Source organism: Emydura macquarii, unplaced genomic scaffold, assembly GCF_026122565.2.
Source record: "Emydura macquarii macquarii isolate MOO-44397 ecotype Brisbane River unplaced genomic scaffold, CSIRO-AGI_Emac_v2 contig_2768, whole genome shotgun sequence".
In the NCBI taxonomy this organism is placed as follows: Eukaryota; Metazoa; Chordata; order Testudines; family Chelidae; genus Emydura; species Emydura macquarii.
The window spans coordinates 51,160,585-51,172,902 of NW_027132905.1; the positions used below are offsets into that span (position 1 = coordinate 51,160,585).

General features: G+C 59.6%; 1 protein-coding gene across 1 annotated transcript in view; it reads left to right on the plus strand.

Annotated features, from left to right (window-relative positions):
• Positions 1-12,318, plus strand: part of EPHA2 (EPH receptor A2) — a 34,156-nt gene that overhangs the window by 14,984 nt on the left and 6,854 nt on the right. The window contains exons 4-13 of the mRNA XM_067566225.1: positions 5,196-5,351; positions 5,983-6,315; positions 6,715-6,839; positions 7,349-7,508; positions 7,858-7,957; positions 8,593-8,648; positions 9,276-9,401; positions 9,677-9,859; positions 10,469-10,530; positions 11,297-11,506. Coding sequence (XP_067422326.1) covers positions 5,196-5,351; positions 5,983-6,315; positions 6,715-6,839; positions 7,349-7,508; positions 7,858-7,957; positions 8,593-8,648; positions 9,276-9,401; positions 9,677-9,859; positions 10,469-10,530; positions 11,297-11,506 — 1,511 coding nt within the window. The remainder of the gene's footprint in view (positions 1-5,195; positions 5,352-5,982; positions 6,316-6,714; positions 6,840-7,348; positions 7,509-7,857; positions 7,958-8,592; positions 8,649-9,275; positions 9,402-9,676; positions 9,860-10,468; positions 10,531-11,296; positions 11,507-12,318) is intronic.

Sequence of the window (12,318 nt, forward strand, 5' to 3'; positions counted from 1 at the left end):
GCCGGATCTCCAGCTCTCGCCCACAGGAGCTCGGAGCAAGCCGGATAAGGAGACTTCCAGCGCCCTGAATCACCGCGGGCCCTCGGTGTGACCGGTCCCCTCACCTGATGCAGGCCATGATCGCGCTGTCCTCCCACCATGGCTGGATAAGCCCCCGGTGTTATCGGGTCCCGGGCTCTGGCATTGCAGGGGCGATGGCCTTCTATGGAAGTGAGGTTGTGGGGGGGGAGCCCAGCTGTGCCGGCAGCCCCTGCCCAGCCTTGTCAAATGATGATCTGTTCCCCCGTGCTGCTGTTCGCCAGCGGGCGAGGGAGCTGCCCAGAGCTGCAATGGAGTCAGGGTCAGGGACGCCTGGGTCTCCAGTGGACACAGCTCCACTCTGTAGTGCAGGGAAATCAGCTTGTGTCCCGGTCAAATTCCCCATTGATCATGGCCTCCTGAAGTCTCAGCTGGAAAAAGGCCTAAGCCGCCCCACGCTAACTTATCAATATGTTGAACAGTTCTGGTCCCAGTACAGACCCCTGGGGGACGCCACTATTTACCTCTCTCCATGCTGAAGACTGACCATTTGTTCCTACTTTTTGTTTCCTATCTTTTAACCAGTTACTGATCTAGGAGAGGCCTTTCCCTCTTATCCCACGACTGCTTACTTTGCTTAAGCGTCTTTGTTGAGGGACCTTGTCAAAGGCTTTCTGAAAATCTAAGTACACTATATCCACTGCATCACCCTTGTCCACATGCTTGTTGACCCCCTCAAAGAATTCTAGTAGATTGGTGAGGCATGATTTCCCTTTACAAAAACCATGTTGGCTTTTCCCCCAAAAAATCTGTTCATATCTGTGTCTGGTAATTCTGTTCTTTACCATAGTTTCAACCAGTTTGCCTGGTACTGAAGTGAGGCTTTCTGGCCTGTAATTGCTGGGATCACCTCTGGAGTCTTTTTTTAAAAAAAAAAAAAAAGGGTTGTCACATTAGCTATCCTCCAGTCATCTGGTAAAGAAGCTGGGTGAAATGATGGGTGACCCTGGTAGCGAGGTGCCAGTCTGCAGGCCCAGCTGAATCCGGAGTGTTGTTGCACTAGCATTCCCCGGAGCATCTCCTGTGCCAGTTGATCTGGCTTGCCGGTGCCACTCGCCCAAAGCCCTAACCGTTTTGGCATTGACAGATGTCTCCTATGCTGGGCAGCAGCATCCCTCTCCACCACGTCCCGTCTCCTTCTGGTTTGTCAGCCACACTCCAGCCATCTTCTGCTCCTACCTTACCCGTTTTCCCCTCCCTCTTCCCACCCTATCCGCGCCCCCCCCCCTCCATTGTCCTGGGAAAACAAGACTGGGAAGGCCAGGGCTGCATTCCCTCCCCACCCCCACGCGGCGGATCCCAGGCCGTGGAGAGGTTATCTGTGCAGACACTAGCTCTCTGTGCTGGCTGAATGGAGGCACTGTGTCTGCAGGAGTGTGTGGGGTGGGGGGCGGGCGCCTGCTGATGGGTGTCCCTCGTTAAGTCAGGCAGCCCTTTCGCATTGTGACCCGTGGAGGTCGACCCCTCCTTTTGTCCCAGGTAGACCCTGCTCTTCCTTTTGGGGGTCTCCTGCCCTATGCCTCTGCTGGCCAGAGCTGAGCGAGTCCTGACCATGAGGGCCCGACGTGGCCAACAGAAATCCAGAGCCCCGAGCGTGGCCCCCCCCTTAATTTAAGCCCAGGGGTGCAGCCTGCAGAAACTACAGGTCCCAGCATGCAGTGCAGGATGGCTGCCCACGCCGCTGCATGCAGCCAGGCACCTGCCATGGTGCTGGCCCAGTGGAGTGTTGCACGGGGGTGGAGCGTTGCACGGGGGTCACAGTGGCCTCTCCATGGACTGCCCCTTTGTTATGTGCCCCGTGGAGCATTGCATGCTGGGACATGTAGTCTCTAGGGGCACCCCTCTATGGGAACAAGTGGGGCTAGGTGTGGCTAGCACCTTGCGTCTGAGCCCATGAGGCCTTCGGATGGGCAGAGCTTGGGTGACCCTGAAGGAACTGTTCCACCCACCTACCCCGCTCCCTCCCCAACCAGCTCACAGGAGTTACCCGAGTCTCTGGGCCCTGAAGAAGGACCTGGTGTTACAGGAGCTACCCCAAAGGCTGGGTCGGGTTATGACTGTCTGTCTGGTATAGTGCCCGTCACAGACACTGTCTGATTCTGCCCCCGGGCTGTAGCACCTGGGGGTCTGTAGCATGCCCTGGAGGGAGGGACCGGCCGGTCGCTGTCTCTGGCAGTGCCCCGCTTCCCGCCAGTGGCTCCCACCCAACTGGCTTCCTTGCCCTCCAGGCAGGCCAGCGAGCACCTTGCTCCACCGGCCACGTGCCTGTGAGCTGCCTCTCTGGGACCGAGAGGGAGGCGCTTCCTGCCCGGGATGGCGGGGAGGGAAGGAGGATGGAATTTGCCCTTTGTGCGGCGAGAGATTCTCTGACCTCCCGGCACAACCCTGGACTCGCTGGCCCCTGTGAAAGGGAGCCCAGCGGGCAGGAAACAAAGGAGTTTATCTCCAGGAATAAACACAGATATTCTTAGCCGCCCGCCTCTCCGCCTGCTGCCAGAGTCCCCACTACCCACCCTGTCTCCATGAAAGCTTCGCCCCCGCCTCCTTCCGTCCAGGGAACACAAAGAGGTGTCTGTATCCTGTGCACCTCGCAGGGGTCTGTGAACTCAGACCCTGCACTCCGCACCCCCCAGCTGTCTGTCTCTCTCGAATCACAGTCATCATCAGCGTTTAATAGTTGGGAGTTAACGTCCTATACCTTACATTGCTGCAGAGAGGGCCCAGGGTCTCTCCTGCCCCCCTCCCGCCCTTCTCCAGTGGGAGGAAGGAAGCCGGCCGCTGGGCACCCGTGAACCCCTGACAGGTTTACTGCCCTATTGTTTCAGTGTGCAGCCGAAGCACCGAGCAGGGCAAGCGCAGTGGAGACCACACACGAAATATTTAACTGGGGGGTGGGCCTGGCTTTGGGAGAAGTGGCTGGTTTTTTTTTAACTGCCCAGGAAAAGAGGAAGTCGGGAGGGGAAAACTTTCCTAACATCAGGGCTGGGGGGGAAGGGTTCTTAGCTGCGGTGGGGGAAGGGACCGGTGACTGTCAATAACACCCCTTCCCCATGTGTCGCCAAGACCCCCGCCACTGTGGCCACAGCACAGCTGGGCTAGCGTGCATCCCCCTTTGTTTGCTTAGCTGCCTGCAGTTGGGACGCTGGGGCCAGGGCAGTCTCAGCATTTGGTCGAGATCTTTGTGTGTCTGTTAAAGAAGCACAGCGGTGGAGAGCGGGACTCAGTGCCCAGAATCGCTGTTCCAGGCAGAGCGGAGGAACTGAAAAGCCCCGCCGCCCGGCTGCCGAAACCGCTTCCTTTTCGGAAGACTGAAGGAAGCAACCCCCACAGCCTAGGGTGCGGTGAGGAGGTGGAAATTGGGTTCCTGTGGAAAACCCAGATTGGATGGGGAATGACCCAGGCTCCCTCCACCCCTGCTACTCCCTTTGTTTAACGAAACCAACGCAGCTAGCAGAGTCCGCAAACAATCCCGACCAACCAGGCGTAGCCCTTTGGAGGGGATCCGTCCCGTAGGGCCCCATCGTCATGAGATAGGGCCTGGTCTGCACAGGTCTCGCATCCCTTGAACTGTATCAGTTTGAAATCGGTCTGTTTACAATGCCCCAACCCCCTTGTGTGCATGGCCAGAGTGGTAGAAAGGTGGCTGTGTACTGGCCCAGCTGTTTCTGTAGAGAAGGGGGAAAAGCCCCACCAGTATAAAGCCCCTCTATGCTAATATAACCACGTCCACACTAGGGGTTGTCCTGGTATAAGAGCACTGGCAAAAAGTCACCCCTCTAACTGCCAGGGTTAGAGCAGGATAAAATCAGCGTGTGACCTAGGACTATGTTACCGCTCAAAAAAAGAGTGAATGTTAATTTGAGGCTCTGTACCTGCCCCCGATTCCCCCTGGCCAATTTCTGTGGTTTTTCAGCCACTTTCTCTTGCATTGACACACATTTTCCTCATCCCTGTTGCTGTAAAAAACCAGCACCACTGGTGGGAAGGGGTTTCTTTGCGGGAGGGATGCTGAGAGACTGATCCACAGGCTTGTCCTCTGTAGCGTGGTGATGATTGGTTGGCATTGCGGTGGAGACCCCAAGCAGAGAGCAGAGCCCCATTGCGCTAGGCGCTGTACAAATGCGTAATAAAGATACTGCCCTGCCCCAAAGAGCTTAGAGCCGAAGCCCCATCATCTGGGTGCATGTATCGGATCTGTTCCTACGCGGGGGGCTGCAGAGGGAGTGGGCTCGGCTCTTAGGAGAGTAGGAGGCCTCCGGTCACCGTGATTGATTAGCCAATTGAGGCATTCCGGGGGGAGCCCTGACCCATCCCCCCTCCCTGGAATGCGGGGGCTGCCGGGTCGGCTGTAAACCTTGAAGAGGGAAGTTTGAAGGGCCAGGTTGTTGGGGGAGGAATATGCTGTTCTTGGAGTGGAAACGTGCAGTGTGTGTGTCTGCCTCTGTCTGCCTGGCCCGTTAATACTGCTGGAGGGGAGGCTGGGCAGGCCCGGAGGAGGACCCACCCCGTCTGCCTTCTGGTTTCTGTGCGAGGCGAGAGCAGGGCTCCAGGCTGCAGAGTTGCCCCGTTCTCCTCTCTAGCGAAGGGGAGATCCGGGGATGGAGGCGGAAGTTTACACCGAAAGCAAAACCTATCCCAGGCCTCAGACGTTCCAGCCCTGCACCCGCCTGCATCCCAGTTTGTTTCTATGCTTAGATCATGGCTGGCACTTACTGGTAGAAAGGAAGCCGCCAGCCCTGCTCCCTCCTGGAAACATACAGCCCGTTCAGAGTGCTGGGGGCTAGCGCTGGAGGGACGTGGCTGTGTACACCCGGGGCTGTGTCCCACACTGCCTCCTGCCCCTCGCTGGAATGCTGCCTCCCCCTGTCCTTCGGACATCGGAGGAGCTGTCCCCAGATCTGCAGAGTCAGACCCACTGGTCACCGTCTCCCTGCTCAGTCCCTCCCGTGTTTCATCCAGCACTTTGCAGGTCCCGCGTTCTCCTGGGTCGCCAGGGGTCAGGCCGGGATCCCTGGAGGCTCTGCAGATGCAGCGCATTCAGTGCCGTCAGTGGTGGTTACGGGAGCCCCCCGTTAGTGCCCGCAAAGCCTAACCTGTGCCGTGTTCTCCCCGCACAGCCTGCCCCGCTGGGTTCTTCAAGCCAGACGTCTCCCGCGATGCCTGCGCCCAGTGTCCCTCGCACACGCTGGCCTCTCCTGAAGGCTCCACCTCGTGCCCGTGTGAGGAAGGCTATTTCCGGGCGGCAGAAGATCCAGTGTCCTTTGCCTGCACCCGTAAGTACGAGATCCCGCCGTGGTGGCAACTCTCCGCTGTTGTCACCCGCGTTCCCGCTCCAGCCGCGCTGCCCCTTAGACAGGTCGGGGCCTGCTCCGTTTTCCCAACCTCTGCTCGTCTAGGATAGCACTGCTCCCCTGAGGATCTCAGAGCATTTTGTGCGCGTTAGTGCTTTCAGTGGGTGAGGTAGGTAAGGGCTTCCCCACAGGTTGTATAAGTAGGGAAACTGAGGCACGGAGCAGTCAAGCGATTTGCCCCTTGTGAGCCAGCGGCAGAGCTGGGAATAGAACCCAGGAGTCCTGCCACTCAGTCTCACTGCCCACCAGTGATACCCCAGATGCCGTCGCAACAGGAAGTCCCGCCCCTCATCCCCAGTGAAACGTCCGCCCCTTTGAGGGCGGCACTTCCTGTAGTGACAGTCATTCAAGACGGTAGCTCCGTACAGGTAGCGACTCTGTGGCAGGGGTAGTCCCGGGGGATGGATCTGGCGGCTGTTCCCCGGGGCAGGGGCTGGAGCATGTCGCTTGGGTGTCACTCCTCAGCTCATCTCTGCTCTGGGAGCCATGTGCTGTCTTCACCCTGCCCTCGAAACGGCCCTTTGCACCCTGACCTTTCCTCTCCCCCACCCAGGTCCCCCTTCTGCGCCCCACGACATCCGGGCCATTGGCTTGGGCGCCAAGGTTCAGCTGCGCTGGTCCCCGCCCCGCGACACGGGGGACCGCAAGGATGTCACCTACAGCGTGACGTGTGAGCAGTGCTGGCCGGAGTCGGGGGAGTGTCGGCCCTGTGACAGCAGCATCCGCTACTCAGACCACCCCCAGGGGCTGACCGGGACGTCTCTGACCATCAGCGACCTGGAGCCACACGTGAACTATACCTTCACCGTGGAGGCCAGGAACGGGGTGTCCTCCTTCAGCCCCAGCCGCAGCTATGGCACTGCAAGCATCAGCGTCAACCAGACAGGTGAGAGGTCCGGGGCGGTCAGCCTGCATACCCAACGGGCTTACATCGAAGTGCCTGGAGGGGTGTGTGATGGATACACGCACGAGGGATGTGCACTGGCTCACGTGGGAAAGCCGGGAACGTCAGCACTGAGATTTGAAGGGGCTCGGCAGGCATCAGAGAAAGGGCTAGATGGGGTGTGGTAAAGCAGCCGAATGTCACCTCTGCCGCTTAGCTACACAGGAAACCATCCGCCGGCGAGCACGGTAAAGCAGAAGAACACGTGCATGGTTAGATGGGTGGGCCGGCCACGCCTGTGTATTAGCAGCTCTGCCAAAGCCGCTGGGCCGGCATCCTGGCGGTGCTGGCTTCACATCTGCTGGCACCCGGCTGAGCGTAGCTTTCTTCTCCTTTGGCCAGAACCTCCCCGGGTGACGTCGGTGAATTTGGACAGCCAGACTCAGACCAGCCTGAGCATCTCCTGGACCGTCCAGCCCCGGCAGCAGAGCCGCGTCTGGAAGTACGAGGTCACCTACAGCAAGAAGGTAGGGCTGGTGGTTCACTTCCCATGCTAGTCACACCTGCCGGCCAGGCCAAAGGGCCTGGAGTGGCTGCTCCGACACCTGCGTACGTGTGGACCTGTGTGTGTCATGAGTCCTTATGTCCGCAGCCAAGTTCCTGGGGTATTTAAGGGTCTGGGCTTAGAGGGAAAGAAGAGAGGCCCACAGCTTCTTAGCTGGTCTGCCCATGGGGCCAGTTGGAAGGGGAGGGCATGGCTTGGATGCCCAAGCCGCAGATTGAGTCAAGCTGTTGGAGCGGCTCCCAGGAATATGCAGAGGTTCGTCAGGTCACTGGGGGCGGGGGAGGTGATGCCAGATTATCCTCGCCAGCTTGGCCTCGGCCACTGATCCCTGTGCCAGGCTGTTGCTGCCACTGGCTCGTCCTTTCCGCCGCCAGCAGGGCCCTGTCTGCACGTGCTGGGCTCCGGGGCGCTGGCTGTTCCCGCGAAGCTGCTGATCTTTGTGGCGGGGGTTGTGTGTTTTGCTTTCTGAAGATGGATGAGAACAGCTACTCGGTCCTGCGCTCCGAAGGGAACTCGGTGACCCTCTCCAAGCTCACGCCGGGCACCAAGTACGTGGTGCGGGTCCAGGCCCTGACGCAAGAAGGCCAGGGGGCCTACAGCATGGAGTATGAATTTGAGACAAGTGCTGAGGGTGAGTATGTGAGAGCGGGGCAGATCCCACTCTTATTACCTCCATTTCCCAGCTGGGGAAACCGAGGCATGGGGCGGGGAAGTGACTTGCCCCAGGCCATGCAGCGAGTCAGTGGCACAGAGTCTATGGGAATACAACTCGAGTGTCTTGACTCTGAGTCCCCAGCTCTGATCACTTGCCAGACCCGCTCCCGACTCGGCCTCTCCAGGACCAAGGGAACGATGCACACAGCAGGAGTGAGCGCTCGCTTTGCCTGGAGGTTGCTAAATCTCAGAGGAAAGGAGCCATGCTGGGGATTTGTGGTTAGATTCCCCTGGGCTTTCTTCACAACCTTTCCTTCCTCCTGCAGGCTCCGAGGGTGTGAACGTGCCGGCCGTGGTCAGCGGCTCAATCACTGGGATCCTTTTGATACTCGTCTTGGTAGTTGTCGTCCTCTACCTTCAGCGAAGGTATTTGCACATCCTCTCCCCTTCCTCGTTAGGGCGTCCATATCCCAGCAGCGGCGGCCTGTTCTCTTCCCCGTTGGATCTCGCTTCCCTCACAGCCAAAGCACTCACTGGCCTGGAGGTGCGGGGGGAGCAAAATTGCAGGCAGCTAACATCTGCCTTGCTCCCAGCCCAGGCATCTGTTAGCACGTGGCTCCCCACTGCTGACCCGGCATCGGCTGCTGAGACGTAACCGGACAGGGCAGGGTCCAACTTAGGCTGTGTAAGAACAACAGGAATGTTCCCCTTTGTCTGTTTGCTGAAGGAACTGACCTTTGGCAATTCAGATTTCATGGCAGGAGAGCACGGATGTGAAATTGACCAGAGCCTAGTCTGTTCCCTCTGGGCCCTCAGCTCCTTACTGGTGGGTTCCCAAGGCTGGGAGTCACTGGGAGCTTTGCCTGAGGCGGGACTGGGTGCAGGACCCCCTATTTTGGGAGGCAGGGCGGGTGGCTGGATCGATCCGGGGTCTTTTCTGGGCAGCAAGAAAGGATGGGGGGACGAGCGTGTCTGGCATGTTCTGTCATCGGGGCCACAGGTCATGGGATCTGGGATGCAGTGGGGAGCGTCTCGGGGCTTAACCCTGCTTCTTGTTGTAGGAAGAGGCGCTCCCGGGCCCGTCAGTCGTCCGAGGACGTTTACTTCTCCAAGTCCGGTGAGTGAGAGGCTCCAGCGGGAGGCGGGTGGGACCCACGGCACGGAGTGTGCTCTCGGGGGCTCGCAGGGAGCATGTGCCCCCAAAGGGGGGGGGGCGGCAGATCCCAGCTCTGTGCTAAGCTAGCTCCGCCGGATGGAGTCCCTGCGTCTCTCCTCACCTGCCCATGCAGCTGGCCCTACAAGCCCCGTCCCCCTGTGAGAGGCCTCCGGCCCCACAGCCGGCTGCTGAAGAAAGGCCGTCGTGTGGGTTCCCGGCGGTGTTTGTGCGATGTGTAGCTTGGCTGCACAGTGTGTGCTGTTGCCCCCACAGCCATCTCTAGAGCAGGGCTCTTGGATCCCCGGAGCTTCAGCTGATCCCAGTGACTGACGGGGAACCCACAGTGTGAGCCACAAATATATGGGCAGGATCCAGGGAGACGCGGCCCCACGCTGCCAGCCTGACGTCGGCAGAGTCCCTGCCGACAGCCGGGGGAGAAAACGGGTGTTGGGCTGAGGATGCCGGGGTGGCTGGGCTTCAGACGGCCATGAGCTGAACTGTACTTTGGGTCGGATGAGATCTCCCCGGGACTCCTGACCCCCAGCCTCATGCCTGCTTCTGTGTCCCCTCCCTGCCTCCTCCCCACAGAACAGCTGAAGCCCCTGAAGACGTATGTGGACCCCCACACCTACGAAGACCCCAACCAGGCGGTGCTGAAATTTACAACCGAGATTCACCCCTCGTGCATCACCCGGCAGAAGGTTATCGGTGCAGGTAGGTCGCTCCCTCTTCCGGCTGGTGCGTGGCTGGGGTAGGTGGGTCCTGCCTTCCTCAAGCAGGCTGTGATTGGGGCAGGCAGGACATGCAGTCTGTGATGCTCGGTGCAGGGGGGACACAGCCTCCTGGTGCAGCCTGTAGTTGAAGGGGTTTTCCCTCCGTAGAAGAGGCAGACGGGCCTTTCTTTGCGTTGCATTGCCCAGCAGTGGAAGTGCCCAGATCTCCAGTAGCCTCAGGAGGGTCACAACCTCTTCCTCCTCTCCTCCTGCCAGGAGAATTCGGGGAGGTCTACAAGGGGACGCTGAAACACGCGAAGAAGGACATCCCAGTGGCGATCAAGACCTTGAAGGTCGGCTACACGGAGAAGCAGCGCATCGACTTCCTGAGCGAGGCCAGTATCATGGGCCAGTTCTGCCACCACAACATCATTCGGCTGGAGGGCGTCGTCTCCAAGTGTAAGCAGCCCCCACCCCCCCCCACACACGCACCCCCGCCCCTTCCCACCTGAGGGATCCCTGGGTGAGGGCCAGCTGTTTTTCCTGCTAAAAGCAATGATTTCGCTGCAAAAACGGCCAGCTCTGCACAGGGGCGACGGAGGGAGAATCGCTGTTTGCAAACCCAGTGACACCTGGCTGCAAAAAAATCCCGTCAGCCCTCACTGCAGAGCTTTGAGCAGGATCCCACCTGCCGAAAGGTCCCTGCATTTTGGGGTGGCACCAGAACAACCGGTAGAAGCAGGATGTGGCGGCTCAGCAGGGCGTGGCTGTTAGCCAGGCTGGTGTAGACCCTCCCACAAGCACGCCCCGTTGCCAGCCATGTTCCCAGCTCACCAGCGGGGATGACACCCACGCTCGGTGGAACCTTGGAACAGCATGACAATCGCCTTCGCTGGTCTCGTTCTTGTGTCCACACGCTGTGTTCCAGCCACCTCTCCGCCCCCTGAACATCACGCCGCTCCGCTTTCTGCGCTGTGCACAAACGCCTACGGGCCGTCGCCGGACGGTGCTGGTGCCGGGTGAGGGAGCTCTGCCGCGCCTTACCGTGCTTTCCCATTCTCTTTTCAGACAAACCTTTCATGATCATCACTGAGTACATGGAGAACGGAGCCCTGGACAAGTTCCTGCGGGTAGGTGATGTGTTTCCTCGCTCACGAACTGGGAGAGGAGAAGCCCGATTCAGTCCTAGCCAGGCCCACCTGTTTTTAAAGGGACCCTGTCGAGAACTGCAGGCCATGCCTGGGATTTAGCTTTTGTCCAATAACCAGGAAGGGGATCACCGAGGTTTAACACGCAGGGAAACATTTGCCTTCGTGGTTCGCTTTTTCAGCCCAGCTGAACTAGTGGTAAGCGTGTTGGAGGATGCGAGTCCACGAAACCTTCTCCTGCAGCCTTCGCATGCCGAGGGCCGCCCAGCCGGGAAGTGAAACCCACCTGAAACGGGTTGGGAAACTGACTAGCTTCCTCCCATGTCTGGAGCTGAGCCAAGCGCGAAGTAAACCGTAGTCCACAATCCTCTGCAGGTGCAGCGAGAGGACAGTCACGCCCACAGGGATTTTCATTCAGCGTCCTGTGTGGACCCATAAGTCATGGGGGTCTGCCTGGGCGTTCAAGATCTCCAAGCCCTTCCTTTGAGTTTGCACTGAGTTGCCATGTGCCAGTGGCCCTGGCCATGATTCACCCTCCCTGCCCCCACTGTCGTGCTGTGCACTGATGAGCAGCCGCCCTCCACCCCAGAGGTGGCTGCATTTTGGCTGAATTGCATAGATGTCGTTTGTGGCACGCGCTGGGTTAGGAGCCATACAAATGGGAGGTGGCGATAGAAGTACAGTGCATGCGGGCAAGGGGGCGGCTTAACCCCTTCCCCTCCTGAGCACGGCTCTTCTCGTCACACAGGAGAAGGACGGCGAGTTCTGTGGGATCCAGCTGGTGGGGATGCTGCGGGGCATCGCCGCAGGCATGAAGTACCTGGCCAACATGAACTACGTGCACCGGGACCTGGCCGCCCGCAACATCCTGGTCAACAGCCAGCTGGTCTGCAAGGTGTCCGACTTCGGCCTGTCCCGCGTCCTGGAGGATGACCCCGAGGCCACGTACACCACCAGCGTAAGTGCTGCTCAGATGCACCGCCCTGCTCTGGAAGGTCATCGGGTATCTTCTGCGCTGGGGAGACTGATTCCCCCTGCTATGCCACGGCTCAAGGCCCTCCCTCACCAGCTCTGCCCACGCAGCTCTGCCAGCTCCCCTCAGCCCCAGCCCACAGCCCCTCCTGCTAATCCAGTCTTTAGCCCCCCCCCAGCCAGCTCCCCTGACACAGCCCTTAGGTAGGACTGCAAGAGAGCGGGAGAGAGGACGTGTAATGAGACAGGATCCAAGAAGTGGCAGCAGCAGTTCATCCGTGGAAGGGTCCCTCCGTGCAGGGGGCAGACACAGCGGGGCTGGTTATGGGCCACAGGGGGCACAAAGTGGGGGGCTGATACCATCCCATTCTCTCCTCCCATTCGTTTGGGGGAGGGGAAGGGCAGTAGACGAGCCTGCAAGATCACAACGGGAGCCTCCCCCGGGAAATCTGCTTCCTTCACCCTGGTGCACAGACCCGCACACTGTGTTGGTGGAGGAGCGATGCTCAGTGGACATGTGGCTGATGGGATGTCAGACAAACTGTCCCCCCAGCCACCCAGCCTGACGTAAGGTGGACAGCAAGGAGCACGTTTCCGGGCCCGACAGAACCCCGTGGTGCGTCCGTTACAGCCGTGCCCTGTGGGGCTGTATGAGCGTGAGGAGAGCATTAGCGCCCGGTTTGGTCTGAGCCCCGCTGGCGTAGAGCCGCCTCTGGGTCCAGACAGCTCCAGCGTGCCCAGCCGCGGGCAGAGGAGGAGACGGAGCAGGTAGGCAGCTGGGTCAATCCCTGTGCTGTG